The sequence below is a fragment of the Dromiciops gliroides genome, chromosome 2 (genome assembly GCF_019393635.1).
Source record: "Dromiciops gliroides isolate mDroGli1 chromosome 2, mDroGli1.pri, whole genome shotgun sequence".
Classification (NCBI taxonomy): Eukaryota; Metazoa; Chordata; class Mammalia; order Microbiotheria; family Microbiotheriidae; genus Dromiciops; species Dromiciops gliroides.
This window is the reverse complement of record NC_057862.1, coordinates 238,636,690-238,662,177: the sequence shown is the minus strand read 5'-3', so window position 1 is coordinate 238,662,177 and position 25,488 is coordinate 238,636,690. Positions and strand designations below refer to the sequence as shown.

At 38.3% G+C, this 25,488-nt stretch overlaps 1 protein-coding gene across 2 annotated transcripts in view; it reads right to left on the bottom strand.

The window, feature by feature from the left end:
* NUMB (NUMB endocytic adaptor protein) overlaps positions 1–25,488 on the bottom strand; it is a 179,518-nt gene that overhangs the window by 82,748 nt on the left and 71,282 nt on the right. For both annotated transcript variants that reach the window (XM_043982760.1, XM_043982761.1), the window contains exon 3: positions 9,117–9,257. In XM_043982760.1, coding sequence (XP_043838695.1) covers positions 9,117–9,242 — 126 coding nt within the window. In that variant the 5' untranslated portion in view covers positions 9,243–9,257. The remainder of the gene's footprint in view (positions 1–9,116; positions 9,258–25,488) is intronic.

Genomic DNA, 25,488 nt, shown 5'->3' with positions numbered 1-25,488 from the left:
AAAGAAGCAGATGTTTGAGGCTTTGGTTTCTACATACATCAGCAGTTTGTTTCCCTACCTGGGAAATTATCTCAAATTCCATTTTCTCAGGGAATAGGTGCTAAAGCATAAAGGGGTCCTCTCTAAGATTTTGAAGTGCATGCAATAAATATGTACTTTAAAAATGTGACAGTTTTAACTATCTTTACAAGCTGTTCCACATATGTTCCGCATAGTCCCTTCCTGCTGGGACTCACACTTATGTATGACATAATTTAATTTGGGAGATGCACACCTGTCTCTTGCATGCTTTCACAGTTAACTACAACCTCATTTCCAGGAGTGTCATATTCTTTAAATGGTTTCCAAATTAGTAATTGTATGCCATCTTTTTCAATATCCACCTTCACACCAAACACCTTTATACTGGTGGTGTTTCTTCAGGAGACAAATATTTGTAACAACTGTCACCAAGAACATCACACCATACCAGACATATATCTATACAACAGAAACTTCTGCAGTGGAGATAAGACCCTTTAAGCACATTAGTGACTGACAACTGTAAAAAATATGGGTAGCTGTGCCTCTCTCTCCATATGCAATGTGACACTGGTGCAAATCTGCACCAATAAATACATTTTTATCTAGTACTGAAAACAAATGGTCATTGTGCCCAAAATAAAACGATTTGGACTGGTGCTGATCAACAGGCCACGTATCCACAATGTGATACAGAACTCTGATCCCAAATGTTCTTCAAAAAGCACAATATTGTTGAACTGGATCTTCTGAGGTGAAAAACTGGGGGCCTAATGAAGCCTAAGTCCTATTCCTGTATCTCACAATCAGAGGGTTGGGATGAATTATTTGATTGCTTTTAAGGTTTCTGGAATTCAGTGGCTGTGGACAATGGTGAGGTAATCCATCCTGATAATTTTCCCTCCAGGATGTCAGCTGTATCACCACAGTGGAGTGGCAAGGGCATAAAGTTTCTCAGGTGGACTGCTTAGAGTTCCTGGTTCCAGGGCAGATGGTGATAGTATGTCTCCAGGGATCATTAAGCCTGTATTGGTAGGGGTTTCTTCATCTGGAACTTCCTTATCACTGGGGTCCAGTCCCTATTCCCACCCAACAACAACAACAAAAAATCTTCCCTGCTGTCCAGACAAAGACTATGGTCATTACTTAAATAAATAAATACCACTTCTACATCCATATATATATATATATAATTTTTTTTTTGGTGAGGCAATTGGGGTTAAGTGACTTGCCCAGGGTCACACAGCTAGTAAGTGTTAAGTGTCTGAGGCCGGATTTGAACTCAGGTACTTCTGGCCCAAGGGCCGGTGCTCTATCCACTGTGCCACCTAGCTGTCCCCATATCATATTTTTTAAGCTGAATATTATTAGGAACCTTTCTCTGGCCCCTAGTTGAAAGTTCACACATCAGCCACACCTAAGTCATCATTTGTACCCAAATCAAAGTCTTAATCCTTGAGTCCACTGGACACAGGCTCCTCCCAGCCAGCATGGTACAATGAAAAGAGTATCATAAGACCTGGTTTAAATCCTTGCTCTGACACACCCATATGATCTTGGACAAGTCATAACTCCCTGAGCCTCTGTTTCCTCATGTGTAAAATGAGGGGACTAGACTAGAAGACTTCTGACGTTCCTTTCAGCTCTAAATTGTAAGATGAAATTGTTTTGTGTCTAAAAATCTTTTACTGAAAGAGAAGAAAAGATGAGAATCTCATTATAGCTTATTTGAATTAGGTGTCCTGTTGTCAGGTTAGCATCAAGAGTCAAATTATTTAAACTCATTCTAAAGTGACTTCATTGCCATTAAAAAAAGGTAAAAAAGAAAAGGCCTGACTTCTCTGTAGCTTACCTGCACTGAATATAGTTTTGATGATGCTTCTGATACATTCAAGTCCATACAAAGGGATGTGGGGGGAGAACCCCTCAAACTCCCTCTCTTGTGTTTGCTGCTTCCACTTGCACTGGCTTGAACTCTGTACTCTGAGCTGAAAGTGGAGGATGTGTAAGAGAAACCAGGAGGAAAGGAAGAAATGCCTGATGTTGGAAAATTTGATGGAAGGGTCAGGGTAATGTTGTCTTTGCAAAGATGGTTTAAAAGCAGGTGTCCAGAGAGGTGACAAGAATGGGTAGGAATGGGGCAGCTAGTGGCGCAGTGGATAGAGCACTGGTCCTGGAGTCAGGAGTACCTGAGTTCAACTTTGGCCTCAGACACTTAACACTTACTAGCTGTGTGACCCTGGGCAAGTCACTTAACCCCAATTGCCTCACTAAAAATAAATAAATGAATGAATGAATGAATAAAAAGAATGGGTAGGAATATACAGATTGAAAGCTAACCAACCAGAAAAAGGCCAGGATTTGTTTGAGGGGTAACAACGGGTATGATGGGCTCTGAATCTTCTCTTTATTTAGCTCCCAACATTTCTTCTGATTAGTGTTGGGAAAGAGGAGAAATTTGACTCATGCTCACACTGCTAAAATAATTTGGGTGGAGTAGGTTAAAAACTGGCCAGAGAGTAAAAAATTTCTTTCTTATAGGCCCCTAATGAAAGGGTAGAAAGCCAGAAATCTGGCTAAGGTGGCCACTCAAACATCCCTTCTTGCTGTAAGGTAGAAGGGAAAAGCCAGGTAGAATCCCAGTTCCAAAGTGTGGAGGGAACAGATCATGGGGTCAGGATAAGTGAGGATGTCACCGTTAGGAGGGACTAACTGGAGAGTAAGTGCATGATAGGGAGGGTTCTTTGGGGAAGAGCCAATGATATCATGAGGTAAGATTTGAGCAATGAAGTGATACGGTGGGCAAGACTTGAGTTTTGAAGATGGAGCTTGGTATCCTGAGAGACTGTACAGCTCTTCACTGCCACTGATTCTTGGTAGATACCCAAATTTAGCAGAGGGAAGAATTATGTTCTAGCAAAGGAGATTGATGTAGTTGGATCTCATGTCAAGCTCTTTTGCAGATTTATTTTCCCTATCACCATTCATCGCTTTTAAGGTAATAACACTTCCATTGTCTTTCTTGGAAATGTTCTGCAAATAAGTTTGTTTTAAATTGTCCTGGGGTGCCACATCTCTCAGCTTGGAAAGCATTATTTTCTGGCTAAGGTAGTCATTTTTAGTCTCTTTGGTTTCCTTGTTATGATGATTGATTTACATTGGATAAACTTCTTTAAACTGCATAAATTGGACAAATTATGATAAGTAGAATCAACATATTTTCCTTTCTTCATTTCTCATTTTTCAGCATCAATAGTACTTTTGAATAAATTGAGTTGGTGCAACTGTGAGTACATTAAATGCCTAATTGTCATTACTGTCCTGTCTTCTAATCTGATGTTGAATTTGACCTTTGGTCTGCACACACACAGAGCTGATTCCTTAATGAGTCAGTAAGTAATAAGTAAGTCAGTTCCTGTCTGTTAAGGTACTGTCCAATTCATTTTTTGTGACACTGTTTGGTATCTACCATGTCCAATGTTTTCTGACTTTTCTTGAAGAAAACATCTATGCTATATGCAGGCATGAGGTTTCTGAGAATTGTACAATCCTTTCACTTCACTATCCTCTTTCCTAATTCCAAACCATATTTTCCAACCTATCTTTTGCTGCCTACCCCTGCACATACACCTTCACAACAAAGTCACTGGGTGATTTATTAGACCTTAACAAGTTCTTCACAGAATCTATCTCTTCATCCTCTGCAAGAGATGTTGGCACAGGGCAGCTAGATGGTGCTGCAGTGGATAAAGCATCGGCCCTGCATTCGGGAGGACCTGAGTTCAAATCTGGCCTTAGACACTTAACATTTACTAGCTGTGTGACCCTGGGCAAGTCACTTAACCCTCATTGCCCTGCCCCCCCCCCAAGAAAAAGAGATGTTGGCACATAAGCAGCAATTATCCTCACAGATGAAGCACAGAGTAAGAAGGTTTAAAGGGGTTCCTATCTACATCGGTGGAACAAGTGCCCTCACTGTTCAAGTCACTGATACACCAAAAGAACAGACAATGCACTGGACTGGGAATCAGAAGGCCTGGGTTCTAGTCAAACAGGTCTCCCACTACTGTGGAACCTTGGGCATCTCCAAAAGGAGGGGGTTGGCTTAGATGATCTCTAAAGTCCTTTTTCTAGCTCTAAACATTTATAACTGATTTACATATAACACAAATATGAGACATGGCCAAATTCTGCTCAGTAGAAAATTATAAGAGTATCCTACTACAATAAAAAGAGAAAATATGCTGTATTTATGTCATAGTTGAAATTCTCAACTAAGGCTTCCAACTTTGCATTAGAACAAGATCATACTCTATCTACCAATACAAAAATTAGACCACCTGAGAAAACAGTGGCTAGGTTTAAAACTTTTGGACTGTAGAAACATTTTCCTAGGTATAAGGTAGCTCATATTTACTGAGATGTAGATCTCAGTATACAATACTGAGATCTACATCTCAGTACTACATCTCAGTATCTACAATATACAATACAGAAATACAAAGTACTTTGCACTAATGTACTACGACCTAGTTGTTGATACACTTTACATACACCCAGCTCATGCCTCAAGGACCTGGCAGATCGAAGAGAAAAAAAAGGTATTCCCTGTACCTTTAGATTCATACTCTCATACTCCCTAGTTAACAAAATGCAAAGTTTGTCGTTCCCTGGAGATACAGAAATTTCTGCCCCTGACCCCAAGCACACTACCACCTCCACACACTAGTTTGAAGGGAAGAAGATGAGACAATAAGGTACAAAAGAAAAAGCACTGAAACAAGAATTTAAAAAACCTGACTTCTAGCATCAGTTCTGCTACTAATTACTATGTCACTTTGGGAAAATTACTTCACCAGCTGTTTCTTCATCCGAATGAATTTCAATTCAATGATCATTAAGAGTCCTCTTAACATAATTCCATGAATACAGATGTTATATGGTTATTATACAATTTTCTTTTGTATTATAGATGAAAATATTACCTTTTGAGTTGATAGAACTAAGGACTAGTTTGCAACTTGCAACATACACAGTTAAAATACACTATTATTGCATTGTACAAGATACTGCACTGTATAGTCCATTTAAGATGAGTTCAACCAGATCAGGCTGAATAATCTGGATAAAATGTATTAATCTCATATATAACTCAGGATTTCACTGAGCAGTCTCTCAGAAGTCTTACTGATAAAATAAGCTTGTTGTGGCATATTGTCTATTAATAGAAATTTTAGAACTTTGCCATAGATAGAAAATATTTCTTTTCTTTGGACTTTAAACATAGGACTTTTTCATGGAGCTGCTAGACACTTTGGGCAAATATATTCTTCAATGTTAATATGCTTAATGTTCCATATTCAACAGCTTAAGTTTGTAGACTACTAAAAGTTACTTTAACAGTCACACTGTCATAGTCTTATATAATATGTAAATAATATATGGTACGCTTTATATACATCACATATACATGTGTGTATATGTATAGTGTGTATATAAAAGGCCTTGTCTTCAGACAATAGTGACTTCAGGCTTTAGTTGTTCTCCTAGTCAAAACGCTCTCCCAAACAGCAAGCAAAGCAGAATTTCTATTCTGTATCCCTTAGCTGTTTGACTAATAATAATAACCCATTTATATAATATCTTAAGGTTTGCATAGCACTTTTTTTCCCAACAGCCTGTGAGAAGCTAAGTGATTTCTCCATAGTCACCACTAGTACATGTATGAGGGGGGGATTCAAACCCATGTTTCCTGACTGCAAGTTCATCCCGCAAACCCCTCCCACAGTACTTCAAAGGTACCAATAAAAACAACAGGGATGAGAGAGCCTGCGAAATCATGTCTGTTTCCATTTCTCATGTTTTCGTTAAGTATGCACTCAAGGCATGTATAGACCACTGCTATCTGTTGAGCACATATGTTAGACCACTGAATAAATCGTTAATAGTGTGGGTTAGCTTAATGGTGAAACTAGTTTTGAGCTGTTTTGAATGGTTTTGGCTATATGGTTATCAGTTATCTATTACATACGAGATGTTTTTGTCACACACACACACACACACACACACACACACACACACACACACACACACACACACACACTAGCATCCTTAATCCTTGAAAGGTCTGGTCCCCAAATGCCACCTGGCAGGTCACTCAAAAGGGGAAAGATTTGTTCTAAAAGACAGAACAAGATGTACTTTTTGCTGCTTATATCTTCAACTTTTCATCTGGTTTAACCCTATTTGATTGCACTGGAATGCTTCCTGGCAACTATAAACATTAGGTAGCATGTTTTGTGTTGTTCTGTACCAAAGAAGCAAAATAATTACCACTTCATTTAATACTGTATTAAATTAATTGGACCAATTTGTAAATATAACCTAATACTTATGTTGGACTATATTTTACATAGCCCTTAGCCCAATTTTCACAAAAACCCGAAGATAAATCTGACCCTCCCAATGCTATTCGATAGTATTAATTTTAACCTATTTCATTACATACAATCGATGCCTAAACACCTTTACTTGATCACAATTCAATGGCCTTGCATGTTCCTAGTATCTTAATAGGCAATAAAAGTTAGTTTCAAATTAACACGAGTAGGGGGGCAGCTAAATGCGCAGTGGTTAAAGCACTGGCCCTGGATTCAGGAGTACCTGAGTTCAAAATCCAGCCTCAGACACTACTAGCTGTGTGACCCTGGGCAAGTCACTTAACCCCCATTGCCCCACAAAAACAAAAAACAAAAACAAAAAAACCAAAAAACAAATTAACATGAGTAGCCAAATACAGGGAGAATCTTAGTATAACTGAATTGATAATAATTCAACATAAGTCCAAGGGCAGATATTATTTCAATTATAACAATTATTTTATCTTTGGAAACAAAAGTTGCCACTATAAATGCTAACCTGTAGAATAGAAAGCAGATATAAGTTACAGCTCTATGAAAATATTGCCCGATAGGGGCAGCTAGTTGGCGCAGTGGATAGAGCACTGGCCCCTGGAGTCTGGAGCACCTGAGTTCAAATCTGGCCTCAGACACTTAACCCCAATTGCCTCACCCCCCCAAAAAAAAAGAAAGAAAAAAGAAAAGAAAAGATGCCTGATAATCTTGACCTGTTTAACTATTTACTATATTATTCTATACTGTCTTTTCCACACCTAATCACTAGAATGTCAACAAGCAGAACAGAAATTAAATTAGTTTTCAAGTCCTCTTGTAATCTATGCCAAATACCAGAAGGGATATTTCTGTAGCCCAAAAGTGATTTACCCAGTGATTTGGTTGGTATATATAATTACTAACCCACAATGTTTCAGATTGTAACAAAAAATAAAACTGCCAGATATTTTTTGGTGCTGACAATTTTATTATGCACTTTCTAAATCTCCTAAAAACAAAAATTAAAACCAGTTTATATACAGAACAAATATACCCAGGAAAATGCTTATACAGAGAGAGCTTAGTCCTGAAACTTTAGGGACAAAAGGTAATGGTCTGGACAGTGGAAGTTTTTAAAGGTTCAAACCCACTCAAATGTTAAACCTGAAATGGCCACCTATTTCATAAACCTTCAGGACTCACCACACCCTCTGCCTGATGAAGCTACACTTTGACCTTGACTTCAATGAAGGCTGAGTTGAATTTCCAAGGACAATTGCAGATCAATCCTCCTAACACTCTAAGTCAGATCTGCTACCCAAGCAAACTAATTCTAATTTATAATAACTACTTCACTCACTAAGCATACTTTCAGTAAAGCCTAGACAGAAACTGGAATGATCTAGGAGTGATAAAAAGCAAGCTACCATTGACCCAGGTATATTCAGCATAAATTTATTTCACAGCTATGAAAAAGTATTATTTCAGGTTCAGAATTGTTTTTGATAAAAGCAACACGTAAGGGATTCAAGAAGACAATTAACTAAGACTGCTTCTAACTCATTCTAGACAAGTAAGGTATTTCCACTTGATAATGTTCATTTCCTCTTTGTGAAGCCCAGCTCCTCTGGTTCAGTTTTCTGTGCATGTGAGAATTAGAGAGAAAAGAGTGCATTATATTCTGCCTCACATAAAACAACTAAGAGTCATATATTTCTAAACAGATCCTTGGAGCCACTTGACTTCACAATGCTATTCTCTATCTGTAAATACCTGAATTCTAACTCTGTGTGTGTGTATACATATACATTTTTAAACGGGGCAATGAGGATTTGTCATCGATCTAGTTGACCTAAATTTAATTTGTGAAGAATTTTTTTAGTAGAAAGTTTCTTCTGGATTCCAATTGAAGTCCAGAGCAGTAGTTGGGAATAAGGAAGCCATAGCCTTTTTTTCTGAGAACTAATCACCTACCGTGATACTGGTCCGATTAAAAAAAAAAATGGTCTTTTGATTTAAAAAGTAGAATGTTTAAAAGTTTTAAAAATATACAGTTAGGGGGCAGCTAGGTGGCGCAGTAGATAAAGCACCAGCCCTGGATTCAGGAGAACCTGAGTTCAAATCCGGCCTTGGGCACTTGACACTTACTAGCTGTGTGACCCTGGGCAAGTCACTTAACCCCCACTGCCCCATGAAAGAAAAGAAAAGAAAAAGAAAAGAAAAGAAAAGAAAAGAAAAGAAAAGAAAAGAAAAGAAAAGAAAAGAAAAGAAAAGAAAAGAAAAGAAAAGAAAAGAAAAGAAAAGAAAAGAAAAGAAAAGAAAAGAAAAGAAAAGAAAAGAAAAGAAAAGAAGAGAAAGAAAAGAAAAGAAAAAGACAGATTTCTCCCCATCTCACCCAGGCTAGAAGTAACAAGGAGTTTCTTACAAGGCCTAATCCCATTAGTAATTAGCAAAGGAGTTTGACCTTCTCCATAGTTTGCCCCTCCTTAGGCAATCTGAAGACTCCTCTCCTGGGGCTCACCTATGAATATCGAACTTAGGATAGAAACAAAACCTGAATATCTCACTGTCGTCTCAGCTATTATATTAAATAAATACCTGATTTTATCTCAATTTTTTATCTCATTTGCCTCTCACATAAAAGTCAAGTTGCCAGATAGCTTTCACAACAAAATGGGCTCTCCCAGATAACACAGTTCTTACCTTAACTGGAAAACTACATTTTCCAGTACGAACACCCTCTTCATCTGTTTGCCACTGATGTGGGCGACTGGCCTCAGGAACATAGACATCTTTCTTTCTCCTAAAGCTTTGCCGTAATTTGTTCATTTTAACTTATACAACCTGAAAAAGTAGAAAGTATAATGAAAATTATTAAGAAGTTAAATCTTTCTCAAAAATTTAGATTTGACAATACTACCCCACCAAAACAGAATGCTACCAAAAGATAAAACATACGATGAGGTGGATAGAATATTGACTCAGCATCAGAAGGCCTGGCCTCATTTATCCGTGCTCATACTTTTTAGTTGCCTAGTTGCCTACTTGTGGGTAAGTTAGTCAACCTCACACTAAGCCTTATTTTTTTCACTTGTAAAATGCAGGAAATATTAAAGTATTTGCCTCACATTTGTTGTAAGTTATCTATAAACTGTAATGTGTTATATAAACATGACTATTATCCTTAATGAATAAAAAAACTGAATGAGCTTAATTTCCATTATTCTGTGTCTAAGGTATAGTGAGAACAAATTAATTTTAGTCCAATTGCTGTCATTTTTCTCTAAAATTGACTACTATGGTGACCACATTTTCTGACTGAATATGTCAGGGGGACCTAATGAGGTAATGGGAGCTCTAGTAAACAGGCCTGAAGCAAGATCTCTGCTCTAGCTTGTCAGAACAGAAGCAGAGAACAGTCAATAGTTACTCCAAGAAGACAGAGACAGCCTGCACCCTACTCAAGAGAACTGGGACACATGGCAAGCAATAAGGCCAAGTCAGAGTGTTGGCATTTGCACCAAGGGGTCTTGCGGAAGGCCTGAGATCAGCATGATACTCCAACTCCCTACTCAGGTCCAGGAAGGAATGAAATCAACTCTTAGTTGGGAATTCTGAAAAAAGAAAGAAATAGAATTGGGCTGAGGCCAACATTTGAACTAGGCTACAAAGAAACTGAAGGAAAAGTCAGGGAGTAAGGCAAAGAAAAATGTCTAATAATAGCTACCACATTCAGAACAGCAGAGGCATCCATACAGAGGGATCAGGACCAAAGCCCCAGCACAAAATTTCAATATAAGAACTGAGGCTATTAAATAAATGAGTAAACAAAAGAAAAAAAGTAACCCCAATGAAGAAATATTATGGTTTAAGAGATGATCAAAAGGCTAATAAACAAGATGATAACAAAAGCAGAATTTCTGAGACAAAAAAAAATGGCTTAATTATAAGGGCTTTAAGGGTATATAGAAAAATGAAACAAAGGAAAAAAATAAAATTAAACCTGAAGAAGTCTTAGAAGAAAAAAAAACTGAAAAGAAAATAAGAAAAAATCAGGAAACAAAATAAACAGCTGATCAAAAAGGGCAGAAAACCTTACCCAAGTAATAGATTCCCTGAAAAACAGAACAATCCAAACTAGATAACTATGGAAAACAATAAAAAATATTAGAACAAAATCAAAATATTAGGGGAAACATTTTGTAATACCATATTCCAAAAGGCAAAAGAAAAGGCTTACGGTTGTAAGTGTAATTTGGTTAAATATAATCCTGTGAGAGGAAAAGTGAACTATTGATAGAATTGAGAATTTTCAAGCATTCTTGATGAAAAAACTCAAGCTGAAATTAAAGTCTAAAAGAAAAGCACAGACGACAAGAGAAACCCAGAAAGGTAAATATATTTGAAGAATTGTAAAGAATTAAAAGATGGTGAAGTGGGGGCAGCTAGATGGCGCAGTGGATAGAGCACCGGCCCTGGAGTCAGGAGTACCTGAGTTCAAATCCGGCCTCAGACACTTAACACTTACTAGCTGTGTGACCCTGGGCAAGTCACTTAACTCCAATTGCCTCACTTAAAAAATAAAAAAAATAAATTAAAAAAAAAGATGGTGAAGTGCTTATACTATGATAAGGAGAGAAGAGAAAAACTCCTTTTGGAATCTCACTGTCTTTAAGTATCACTAAGTAATATACAAATACAAAGCCTAGATCTATTTTTATTCTTTACTCTTTGGTGTTTGAAAAGGGGAGGGGGGAAGAGAGGGGAAAAAAAAGATTAACATCTTGGCTTGATCGGCTCCCCAGTGCTGCTTTGGGAATTACAGAAGACTGGGAGTCACTCAAAAGGATTTCAGTTCTATTAAAGATTTCTAACTCAAAAGCAGCAGTATAACTGAAAAGTTCTCTCAAAAAGGTGGAAGGCAGACAACTGTTATATATCCAAAAGTGTTTAAGCTGATAGATATGGGACAAAATACAAAACTCATTTTAATAGTCTCTGAATAGGGGGCAGCTAGGTGGTGCACCAGCCCTGGATTCAGGAGGACCTGAGTTCAAATCCAGTCTCAGACACTTGACACTTACTAGCTGTGTGACCCTGGGCAAGTCACTTAACCCTCATTGCCCCACAAAAAACAAAAACAAAAACGAAAAATAGTCTCTGAATATAAAAGCAATTTAGAATTGTTTATATTTTTAGTGAAACCAATGATCCTACTACAATGGAAGAACTGAAGTGGTTTTTTTTTAAATATAAAGGTACATTAAGCTTATATGAAGAATATAATAGTTCTTTTCTATCTAATGTCCTCACAGTACCACAGAGCTTATTATAAGATGAAATGAACCTAAGACAAGATATTTCTTGTCCCAACTATTTTAATGATAGCAGTAGGTCACTATTGACACATTTTCTGGTTTGCAATCACTAGCATAATCTAACTGTTTCCCAAGATAAAGATATGGTCATTTACTCAATAGAGATGAAAAACAGTAAGCTAAATTAAGTTTTTTATTTGGTTAAGAGTTAAATATGTCAAGTGGGAAAGGCACTTTCCTATTATTTTAAAGGTGTGTTGGCTGACATTCACAAACTAAAGGGAAGGAAGTTCAGAATGGTAAAATAAACAAATATTTAAGAACTACAATAAGGCAACAAATTTGACAAGCTAGGGTCCTGTGACACAATTTTCTGTTAAAGTTCAGCAAGTTCTCTCCTTGAACTATCAAGCACCTAAATCCAACAAGGGATTTTAACCAATGAAGAAACAGTATGGTAAGTTTTATGATGCAAGAGGCTTCCTCTTGGAAGCAACTGCTACCTTAGTGGCAAGAAACGGAAGATATCAACATGAATGTTATGTGGAAATTCAGCATCCTTGACAAATATTCACCCAAGCTTTTGCTTATACAGTTTGTGATAAGGAATTCACTACTAAATAAGGAAATCCTTTCCTTTTTTTGATAGCTCTAATTATTGGGAAATTCTACCTTTAACAGTGAGTTGAAATCTGCTTCCTTATGATTTATATTCATTTAAAAAGCTAAATCATCTTATACTTTGTTTACTCTAGCTATTGGGCTATTCTTTTGAAATATCTTTCACTAATCCTTCGTTTCCATTCCCATTCATTCAAGTCAATTTAAAAAATATTAACTACATGCCTATTATAAGCAAGGCTTTTTGATACCAATATTTGTAGGTAGTATGGTCATATAAATCATACCAATATTTGTAGAAAGTATTGCTATATAAATCAATCAGCCAACATTTATTAAGTGCCTGCTGTGTACCAGACACTATGTTAGGTGCTGGGGATAAAATGGCAAAGTGAAACAGTCCTTACATTCAAGGAGCTTCTGGCCCATCTGCAACAAGTCCTGGTATGGAACACTAGTCTCTGAAGAACTAAAAATATACTCAAAAGGCAACAGAGTGGTCACAGAGCGGGACACAACCCATAATGAACTACAAGGGACTTAAAGAATGTTATCAAAATAATGTAGGGTTCAAAAAAATAAATAGGTTGCTCACAGGGACCAAGTAAGAGATGACTGCTGCATGTGGACAGACCATGTATTCCATAGGTATCCTGGGTATGTCAAAAGAAAATAAGGCATGCTGTTTGCATACCCTATGGCAGACATATGGGAGGTCATGGATGATTTGGAAAGGATGTCAGGGATTGATGCCTGTGATCTACTTGATGAGGTCACAGATCCACTGAGTAACTGAAGGTAAGTGAGTGACTATGCTATGCACAGGCTCAAAATAAGAAAAAGTCGTATCTTGCCCTTGAGGGATTTCTAATTTCATACATGGAAAAGACATGCATACAAATAAATCTGCAGCCCAGAAGAATTTTGCCTTGTTGTTCTATCTCCTTGAACCATTACTGTCCTCTGAGCCTGAGGGAATGATTAACAGAGAGATACAGTAATTTCTGAGATCCCAGAATGATGTAGGAGGCAAAAAGGGGTTAACAGAAAAACCTAAGACCCAAGCTCTAAATTCAGATATGAGCTCTAAAAGGGATTCAGACCCCAGTTAATGGATAACTTCTTCATTAATGTAAGTCAGGGCCTAGCTTCTCATGTACCCACATTAATCAGTACCCATAACAAGATCATAACAAGAACATAAAGGGCTAGGTCAAAAAGACTGTAACAATAACAATGATAAAATGACAGGCTATAGAAATTCAAACTAGAAATAAATGATAAATGAAGATATTTTGAAACTAGCCACGGGAATCAGAAAGAAACATGGGCAAAAAAAGGCCAAATTTGTTCCCAGATTCGCCTTATGACAGGTAAACCCCCAAAACACACCTCCACAGAAAAAGGTACCTGCCTCGGGGGTTGGTTTAGGACCCCAGGAACTCCAAATTAGGATAGACCCTTCTAATGAGAAAGATAGGACCTCCCCTGTACCTCGCTAAGGTACAGATTATTATGATGAGACTGATAATCAATTTATCCATACTATAAATATAATTTTCTATCTTTACTTATTTGAAAGATATCTTTCCACTATTCCGGTTCTCTCCCTGTGGTCACCCATAGTATTGCAACAAAACTTGGGAAATTGAGTCACTGAGTCTTGTAATTCTTTTGGGATGACTCACAATCAATTTGACCCTAATTCCATCCCACATTAAGTATAGAAAAAGGATTGCCCAATCCTCCCCCTGTCTAGGTTTGTGAAAATTCTTTTTTTTTTTTTTAAAGTGAGGCAATTGGGGTTAAGTGACTTGCCCAGGGTCACACAGCTAGTAAGTGTTAAGTGTCTGAGGCCGGATTTGAACTCAGGTACTCCTGACTCCAGGGCCGGTACTCTATCCACTGTGCCATCTAGCTGCCCCAATGAAAATTCTTTAAAAAAAAAAAAATAGGAGCAGAAGCTATCATATTTTGCTAACAGCAAGAACTCAAATGTTTGATAAAGTTAATTTATAAATGAATATCTCCCTTCTTTCCTCTACTGAAAGGACACAGTCTGTAGAGTTTGCCACAGAAAGACAGTATATATCTAGAATTAGCTGGGTAGCTAATTTTAAGCATTTTAAGAAGAAATCCCTGGGGCAGCTAGATGGCGCAGTGGATAAAGCACCGGCCCTGGATTCAGGAGTACCTGAGTTCAAATCCAGCCTCAGACACTTGACACTTACTAGCTGTGTGACCTTGGGCAAGTCACTTAACCCCCATTGCCCCACAAAATTTAAAAAAAAATTAAAACTAAAAGAAGAAATCCCTGGGATTTTCTGTTTTTTCTCATTACACAAACCTTCTATTGGAGATTTCATTATTTTAAGAATAATTCTCCTTAGGGTTGCTAATAATATATGGATTTCAGAGATAAACATCTGCTGTTCAGGACAGAAATCTCCTAGCATTCTCCTCCTTGACCTTCAAGGAGTTAGTCCTGCCTTTGTACTGATACAACTAGATTTGACTAATAAGAGCATCCTTCAATCAATAAAATGGGGAAGGGAGAGGGCAGAAATGGCACTGGGAGAGAGGACACTTGGATGCAAGATGGGAGCAAACTGGTTCAGCCTGACAGACACTAGAAAGAGCAACAAGTCTGCTGGACCTGGGTCCAGATCTTGCCTTTTGATACTTAACCCATGTTACCTTAGCATTCCTAAGCCTCAGATTCTTTATCTGTATGAAGAGGAGGCTGGACTGGGTTGCACTGTAATCTCTTCCAGCGCAGTATATATGATCCTAACCACCTATAAACACTGTAAAATACTAATTGGGGTAAATTTACCACCACCATCTCAAGTAATCATTTTGCTGGTCCTTTCCATGAAAGCAAGCATCTATCTGGACAAAGGTGCGGGAGTGTGCCTGTACTAGTTTACAACTGTCTCTTAGAATATAATATGTTGCCCATTCATTCAACAAATATTACTGAATGCCTGCTTTGTACAAAGGGTTAAAAAAAAAAATAATAAAGGGTCCCTGATTCTCTGGAACTGCCAATCTAGTCTTTATGTGAAGATAAATGCATCTAATCCACTAATAATAGAAATGTGTTTTGTAGTGAATTTTCTGTACTATATGTTATCCTCCCTATTCATCTTTGTAAACAACTGCACACATTCACTAGATAGATGGTCAGGTTTAGGAGTACTGCCTATAGAAAAGGGAACTCCTATATGTTTTACCAGGAAAAAGAAGTCCCACTTCTCTAAGAATCATGGGGGCTTGACAAAGGAACCTACAAAAAAAAGACATGAGGTCCTCATTCTTGCCTTAAACTTAAATAATCCTAGAAAAAAATGATTATTGGCCATTTTTCAAAAACCTCTACAACTTCCCTTGGGAATCCATTCTTCAATGTTAAATAATCCTTAGAGAAAGCAGTCCTCCTTCATGTAGACTTGAGCCACTTATCAGCAATAGATTCCATTAAGGTTCTTTTGGTTTGAAACATACTAAAGCTGCACTTAGATACTATGTTCTCCTTATGTGACAACTATTCTAATTCACTGCTAATTTCATATGATGATCCTTTCAAGATTAGATAATAATTAAAACAGAGAAAGACTAATCAAGTTAGCTACCTAGGGGTCCTAGAATAGGTTCATTCATAAATTGACTAATAGTAAATGATTCAAGCACATATTAATAGTGCCTCTACCCTAAAGCACTATTCACCATGCGGCTTATCTGGCTTCATCACTATCAACTCCTTATTCAGTATTTAACCATTTTACCTTTCATTCACCTACTTGACAGTGTTTATTTAAAAATATGAAGCTTTTCTAATTTTAGTCCTTTAGATACAAGAAATGAGAAATGATTATTTCATAAATAGGAGCACCTTTGAATCTTTGGCCTATTTAACATACCCAAACCAAGCGGGCATCTTGGGGGCTGAAGGAGTACTATCTTCAATTCATGTTAAGTTAAATTCTCCAGTGACATCTTTTCCAAGCATTCACTCGTTATTTTATATTCCAACCAAACTTCTTCCAGTAAATCGGCAACCGGCCATTCAAGTAAACCATTAGGTAACTAGAACTGCAATTCAACTGCATGTGTCTTTTACAGAGAAAAAATTATCTACCCCCATTAGAATAGTGCTGCAAAAGGGATTACTTATTGGGAATTCCTTCTGTGTGTGTTGGAATACCTAGCCACTGAAGTCCCTTCAAATTCTCAAATTCTGTAATTTTCTTTGGGCTGGTCGGCTGAACAAAATGATTTTTCTTTAAGGCCATAAATCTGAATCAGTCAATGGAAACCCCTCACCATTTCCCTGCATTACTTTTTTTTCCTCCAGTATAGACAATTCAGTTCAGTCTTTCCCTCATTCCCTTCCCAAGGGTCATCTGAGGAATCTGAAGATCTGGAATAATAACAACGGGAGGAGTGCTAAGGAGATCATTAAAACTGAATGTTTCCTTTCAGGAATATTTAGTCTAATTTCCTTTTTACTCAGTTTTTTGCACATAAACTATGTGGTAGCAAGAAGACAAAAGACCTCAACACGATGGTATTGCCCCACTTTGATTCAGCAGAGAACATCTTGATACTAAAGGGCAGAACTGCTGAGAATGCCAGCCTACTCTTTTACACTGAATTTCTTCTTCCCTGCATCTGCCAGAGTGGGAGGAGGTGAAGGTGTGAGAATCTGGAGTCAGAAAAAAACGAGTGTGGCTTAGATGGGAAGTAAAAAGAAAAATGTCACTGGGAAAAAATACCAGAAATAGGCAAGTAAGAAAAAAAAGCAATGGCAAAAAAAGGAACTAATTCAGAAGCAAGTTTTTGTGTGAGTATAAATAAGATGCTTTAAGAGACATTGGGACAGATGGCCTGTCAAGACCAACTTTGACTTTGAGATGTTATTGTTGGGCACTAATATGAACTTAATTCTTAACTTCCAAAGGTATTTGTTAATTTCTCACAAAGTCTTGCTTGAGTGCTTCAGTTAACCCAATTCCACAAGTAGCTGATAAACATCTACTCTGTGCCAGGTATTATGAACAAATGAATGAGCATGTACTGATTTGTGCCAGTCCCTTCCCTAAGTGCTAGTGATACAAACACAAAAGCAAGAAAACCCCTGCCTTCAGAGAGCTTACATTCTAGTGGAGAAAAGAACATATATTTGGGAGTGGTAGGAGAGAACACAGTAGAGACTTCCCAGGGATGGCAACTTAATTCATAAGGCAGTGACTGACTGGCCCTTTCTCTTGACTGTGGTGGTAGAGACATGCTGTAGTTTGGGGTACTCTTCATGTGATTACTGAGCAGGGCCAGAAGGATGGCAAAATGGCTAGATGGGATGTGAGGCATGACTCGTGTTCTGGTGCTGGCTAGAAATAGTGAGCCAGTTGAATGATTTCAACAATCAAGACAGCTGGAGAAGAGTTCATTGTCCTATATGTAGAGGATACACAAAGAAACCCAAACAGTTCCTGCTCTTGAGAAGTTTATGCTCTTTTAAGGGAATCAACATGTACACACATTTAAAAATGCAAAATCTATACTTGAGCACTTGAGTAGAGAGCATTTCTAACACCTGGGGGATAAAGAAACGCCTCATAGAGGAAGCAGCACTTGAGCTGAGCCTTGGAGGGAGCTAGGGATTCCAAGAAGAGGAGAGGAGGAGAGAACATTCTCCCCAAGGGAGAGAGCCTGTACAAAGGCACAGTACAGGAGGGAGGAGGTGAAATGTTGTGTAGAGGAAACAGGAAATAGTCTAATTCTAGATTCTAGAATGATACCCTGAAGACAAGTTGTAAAGAACTTTAAATGCCAAATAGGGAGCCACTAAAGCTTCTTCTTCTTCTTTTTTTTTTTTTGGTGGGGCAATGAGGGTTAAGTGACTTGCCCAGGGTCACACAGCTACTAAGTGTCAAGTGTCTGAGGCTGGATTTGAACTCAGGTCCTCCTGAATCCAGGGCCGGTGCTTTATCCACTGCACCACCTAGTTGCCCCCTACCACTAAAGCTTCTTGAGTAGGGAAGTGATACAGTCAGATCTCTACTTTTAAGGAAGGTCAATTTCATTATTCATGTGTTTAGGATATGCTTGCAAGGGGAGATACTGGAGGCAATGAGACCAGTTAAGAGGTCATTACAGTTCAGTTGAGAGGTGATAAGGCCCTTAACTAAGGTGGCCTGTGAAAAGAAAGAAGGTGGGGGGGAGGGGAGTCAGGTGGCATACTGGATAAAGCACCAGCCCTGGATTCTGAAGGACCTGAGTTCAAATCTGGCCTCAGACACTGGACACTTACTAGCTGTGTGACCCTGGGGAAGTCACTTAATCCTCATACCTGAGAGAGAGAGAGAGAGAGAGAGAAAGGGAGAGATGCAAGAGATGCTATAGAATTAGAATCAACAAGACTTGGCAATTATGGTGGGAAAAGAAAGAGAAAAAATATCATGAAAAATAAAATTAATTCATTTTAATTGAAAATAAATGACTAGTTACTGATGTGAGGTCATTCCTGAATATAGTAATATATAGTAATATAATCTATGTATAATAAGACCACTGACCTTCTAGGGAAATGGACAAGAGAATATTGACAGACTGTCACTATTTCCTAAGGAAGTTTAACCAATGTAAGTCAGGCACCAAAATCAGGAAACCAAAAAAGCTCAGAAACATCCATAATGAAACATCATCATTTTACCAAGTAGAAAGACATGGGAAACAAAGCTTAGAACATAAACTCAACTGTAAAATCTTAATGAAAAGGATGGTGGATGACTATGAGCAATGTCATCTCAAAGAAAAGTGAGAGGCAGTAGAGAGAAAAGCTTGCAGAAAGCTTAAATTTTAAAAATTATGCAAAATAAGCTTGAATTCATTAAAAATTTAAAAAAAAAAAGAATGGGGGCAGCTAGGTGACGCAGTGGATAGAGCACTGGCCCTGGAGTCAGGAGTACCTGAGTTCAAATCCGGCCTCAAGCTGTGTGACCCTGGGCAAGTCACTTAACCCCAACTGCCTCACTAAAAAAAAGAAAGAAAGAAAGAAAGAAAAGAATGAACAAAAGAGAATTTATTAAGCACTTTCTATGTGCCAGGAACTAAGCCAAGCACTAGGATTACAAATGTAAGCAAGAAAAAGTCTGCCCTCAAAAAGTTTTTATTCTAACAAAGAGAACATGTAAACAGGAATTAGAGTTGGGAAAGGAGGAGGTGGTGGTCCAGAAAGCCAACAGCATGTTTTGGAAATGCCTGGGATGAAATTGGAAAGATGACAAAGATCAGATTAAAACAAACAAATAAACACAGTCATTTGTGTCAAGATTTCTTGTAACAAAGTCTTTGCTTCAGCAAGGGGAGTAGAGCTACCATATTTGAATTTTAACATTACATGTACTACAATGTACTACTACAATGTACTTAGAGAATAAATAGAAAGAGCATTAAAGAAAACAAAAGAGAGAAGAGCAGTTAGAATAGACCAAGGATACAAAGAGAAGGCCTATGTTGAAGATGACACAATTTAGGTCACTGACAGACTTTGTTCTCAAAATATTGGAAAGAAGAGACAATACCAATCAGGGTATTGGAACAGGAGGAATCAGACTTTCAAAGGATCACAGAACAACATATTTAAAACTACAAGAGACCTCAGAGGCTACCTTGTTCAACATCACTTCACAGACAGTTAGAGAGAGGGAGAGGTGACCTGTCCAAGGTCACACAAGTTGGAAGCAGCACCTCAAGGATCCTAACCCCAGAATCCAGGCCCACTACTCTTTTCATTAAAATTCTCTATTAAAGGTTCTTATCTTTCTGAAGTTCCTGGACACTCTATATATCTCTCCTTTGTTTCTTAACACATTCTATCCTAAATTATAGTTGGACCCATGCTGTATTTCTTCAATGGACTATAAACTCTTTTAAGGGTTCACATTATTTTTCACTGCCTTGAACATAGTAGTCATACATTCCTTCAATTGACTTCTTCCATCCTTCTTTATTATCATCCAAAAGGGAAACAGGGAAAATATCAATAATAATCAATGATATGCCTACTTTCCCACCTCTACAAATTTTCATGAGGATAATCATGAAAAGAGACCTTTGCTAAAGGTATGACAAAAAGAACAAGTGTGTAGCCACAAATGATATTCTACAGCAAAACACAGCTTTGTGATCAATTAACCAAAAGGCTTAGGAAATACAAGATCCCATGGTAGTTATGTCTTGCTGCCTATAAAAATACCTTTTTCTACAATAAAGGAAAACACAACCTTAAAGACTTCCCTCCAGTAAAGTGCCTCCTATGCATATGTCAAAATTACACAAGAGTCCTTGAAAGATGTACCAACTTTGTTCTGATTATCCATACTAAACAAGGCATAAAACAGAAAAATGTATGCTTTCCAAAGATATTAGGTACTGCAACAGAGCATGACCAATGCAGCATGTACACAGATGTTCTAACCGAGCTTGACCAGTGCAGCATGAAAACAGATGGTAAGTGCCTCCAGATCTTGTTTACAAATGTCATTGTGTTGATGGCATCAAGACCCAGCACACAGCAGAGCCTCCTAAATGAAATTCACAATCACTCAAGAGAGTTTGGTCTAACAATCCACACGGGGGGGGGGGGGGGGGGGGAGTGGATGAACAAAATGTATCGTCCAGATTACAACATGCATCTGGGTGGACCTTGTCCATTAGTAAATCTTTCTCATATGGTGAATTAATAAAACTAAAGGGGGGGGGACGCGCACAGCTAGGTGACACAGTGGATAAAGCACCTGCCCTGGATTCAGGAGTTCATGAGTTCAAATCCGGCCTCAGACACTTGACACTTACTAGCTGTGTGACCCTGGGCAAGTCACTTAACCCCCATTGCCCCGCAAAAAAAAAAAAAAAAGAGGTGCGGAGAAGGTAAGAGCAGGCTATAGCATATTGCCACAGAATTTCATAGGAAAAGTGATATAAAGTATGTCAACATTGAGATCTATGTCCAGAAATGAAAGTGAATCAGCCATATAGCAAATCAAACTACAACTAACACCTAAGCTCAGGCCTCAATGGAAACAGCCCAAGACTTTGAACTTAAGAGCCTTGGGAAGAAGGTCACCTGTCTCTCCTCCAGTCCCCCATCCCAACACCACCAGTCCTGGTTCTAATGCAGGCCCCATAGCCATCACGGAGAAGGGAACCACTTTCCCGCAACACCTCCAAAACCAACTTCTAACCAATTGGCTACCAATTAGGAGGTAACCAAGAGCCCTCTGAGTGGCAGCATGCTACAGACCTCGGACACGTTTCTAACCTAGCTCCCCCAAAGCATCACCTTGGCAGGGGGAAATCCCTGGGGAGATGCAGCCTAGTAAGTGCTTCCTGGGTCCTACATTCAGTTATTGAAGACCCAGGAAAATAAAGTTCTTGCCACCAAAGTATTTGGCACTGTCAAATGGTTAATTGACAAGATTTTATATCAGCAGAAGTGGCATTAAAGAAGATGGATTAAAATCAGCTTTGCTGTTGGACAGTTGGACTTTTCCATCTGACTTGCAACTAAAACATTCTAAATGTGTTGTCTCCTCCATTAGAATATGAACCCCTTGGGGGCGGCTAGGTGGCGCAGTGGATAAAGCACCGGCCCTGGAGTCAGGAGGACCTGAGTTCAAATCCGGCCTCAGACACTTTACACTTACTAGCTGTGTGACCCTGGGCAAGTCACTTAACCCCCATTGCCTTGCAAAACAAACAAACAAACAAAAAAGAATATGAACCCCTTGAGCACAGCAACCTTCTTAAATCTTCTATTTGTATCCCCAGCAATTTGCATAGTGCTTTGCATATAGGAAGTGCCTGAAAAGTACCTTTTCATTCATTCATAACAGATAGAGAGCCTACACACTCCAAGAATAGCTGTGGCCAAAATAATCCATCACCTGTGGGCTAATCCTGCGATGATGTATCTCTTCAAATTTGGCATCAAGGCTTAAGCTCACAGCTTTTACATCTCGAAAGAAGAAAGCATGATGTAATAAAAGGAATGATGAGTTTCAAGGCAAAAGATATGAATCTGAATTGTGACTCTGTTACTTACTACCTACGTGACCTAGAGAAAGATGTGGGCATAATATCTCTACCAGCTACCTCAGAGACTGCTGTGAGGGCTCAAATGATCTCTATGTTCACTTCCAACCTGAAAACCCTAAGATCCTAAATGGTGCAAAACACTTTATGATGATTTATTAGTCAGTTCCAGTTTTGACTATAACCATCACAGCCTAGAGTCACCTCCATATTATTATGAGGCACAGGACTAGGACTTTAGTTGATAATGTATGTTTTACACACACACACTTTTTCCCACTAGTTTCCATCTTTAAGCTTTATTCATTCATTCATTTATTTATTTTGCAGGGCAATGAGGGTTAAGTGACTTGCCCAGGGTCACACAGCTAGTAAGTGTCAAGTGTGAGGCCAGATTTGAACTCAGGTCCTCCTGAATCCAGGGCCGGTGCTTTACCACTGTGCCATCTAGCTGCCCCCCTAAGCTTTATTTTTAATGGCAAACCTTCAATTTGGAATAGTCATGTCAAAAAGTGTTTATTGAGCACCTAATAAGTCCCAGGCTCTGGGATTCAACAAAAGGCAGAAAGCAGGTACAGACATTCCAATGCAGACATTCTGCCTGAAAGGCACATGCAGGTCCTCCAAGGTTCTTGCTTCCTACTCAATCAATTATTCCAAATAATCATATTCCTTGTACTTTATGGCCAAGGTCGCCCTGCCTTACCACACTTTTTTTGTACATCCACACATACAAACTCTAGTAGATTAAATGATACAGCAACATTTATATAATTTTGTAAAATTTGTTTAAAGTTTAGATGTAATTTCAAACCCTCACTATAAAATATTCCTTTTTATAAATATAATAAGAGGTTAGAATGACTTTTTAAAAAGTCAGTGAGAATAATCAGCTCAGGAAAGACAGATTTTTCTGTAGGAAAAAAAAATCTCTGCATATAAAGGAATTTCCTATTCTTGGATAAGAGAACAAAATAATCATTCAGATTGGACAGCTTGGACCCAAATTGCTTCCTCATAGATCAATTTAGCTAGAGGCTAAATTACAAAAATTCTGCCGCTAAAACTTAAGATGAAAATGGAAAACTGTACTCTATAACAAGACCTAAAACACATAATAAGCATTTCACTCAGATTCACCTGCTAAGAAGATTAAAGTTTGCTCCATTAGAAGGCTTCTTACAATAAATAAAAGCTTTGATACAATTGTTTAGCAAAGAACACAACCTATTGGGTTTCTTTTTTCTATAATATCCAAATGAAATCTTCAGAGATAAGAGTGAGATTGTAGTGTCATTTTCATTGTCTATTTAAAAAATACCGAATGATGAGTGCACCACAATCTCTTTGTATTTTGAAGAAAGGACTGGTGGATGCATTACTATATGACAGCTGTGAAAAAAGACATTTATATGATAGTACCACAGTAGGTGTGGTTCAGTTGAAATGTACAGTTTTCTATAGGACATGGAAACATATAGGCAGAGAAAAATCTGCACAAAAAGGAGAAGCAGCCATCTCAGCAAAGGTGATTTACCTTCTGGGGCCTCAGTTTCCTCACCTGTATAAAGAGGGAGTTGGACCAGATAATTTGGAAGATCTCTTTCAAATCTATATCCTATGGCTCACATCTTTCTGATAAAAGATACTTTTTAGCACAAAAATTGAAATAACTTCACGAAGTTTCAGCAACAGAAAACACAGTAACTCAAAAGGAAGGGAACAGAAGACAACTTGGTTTCTCTACATCGGCAACCCTCAATCTTTCTTAGATGACACCATTCTAAATCAAAGCTTCTTAAACTGCGCCTTGCAACCCCATAGGGGTCGTATAACTGAATGTGGGGGTCATGAAAAATTTAGAACTAAATGTTTGATTTGTATGCCTGTTTTATATACCTATATATCCGGGGCTGAATCAAAACGTCTCAGGTGAAAAGCGGCTGAGTGGATAAAGTTTTAGAAGCCCTGTTCAAAATCACCCCTGCTTACTCCCCCCAACCCTCAGAACATAGAGAAAAGTTGAATTACATGCCACTTGGGGATCAAAAACTGGCATCAACTCTCTATTGACTTTAAATTTAATGCTCTATGTCAAGCACCTCCAACATGTCCAACTGCATTGAGAGTGTTTTACCCTAGGAAGATAAGGGAAGTCCCTGTTTGGCTTCCAAGGTAATGTGCAGAAAATTTGCTAAGTTCTAGCCATACTATCCATTATGTCAATCAGCCACCTGTAATAATGAAATAGCGACTCATTTCATTTGGTAAGAGATTTATAGCTGGAAGTGAGTTTAGAGGCCCTCTGGGTCTCTTGACAGATGAGAGATCAGAGGCCCAAAGAATAAAGTGACTTGCCCACAGTCACACAAAGTAATAAGCCCCAAAGGCGGAATTCAAACACTGGTAATACGACTCCAAATCCATTATTTTCTCCACATATTATCACAATGCCTCTCTCATAAGGCTTACTGAAATGTCTGCCCAGATTTCATCTTGTGGCATCTAGTTAATGGTTGCTATGAGCCTTCTTATGATGTGTATAAGGATATGTTTTTTAGAAATTTTTTAAACTGCATGTGGCATCCTCTCCGGGAATGCCAAATGAACTGATATTGCTTGCTAGAGAATGTACACACACACACACACACACTTGCATATTGCTAAATAAATAACTGAAACCATCTCCCCCAACCTGAGATCTCTGCATATTGTATGCTTCTTCTCTGCCACAAATTTATAGAGAGAATCCCAAAGAGAAAGCTGTAATTAATCACCCTTAACAAGGGCCTTTGATCTCACTAGTTGGTTGTTGTCCTTTCTTCTTGAAGAGGACCAAAATGACATGACTATTAGAGTCAAGTTATAATGTGGGGGCGGCTTAGTGGTGCAGTGGATAAAGCACCTGCCCTGGACTCAGGAGGACCTGAGTTTAAATCTGGCCTCAGACACTTGACATTTGCTAGCTGTGTGACCCTGGGCAAGTCACTTAACCCTCATTGCCCTGCAAAAAAAAAAAAAGAAAAAAGAAAAAA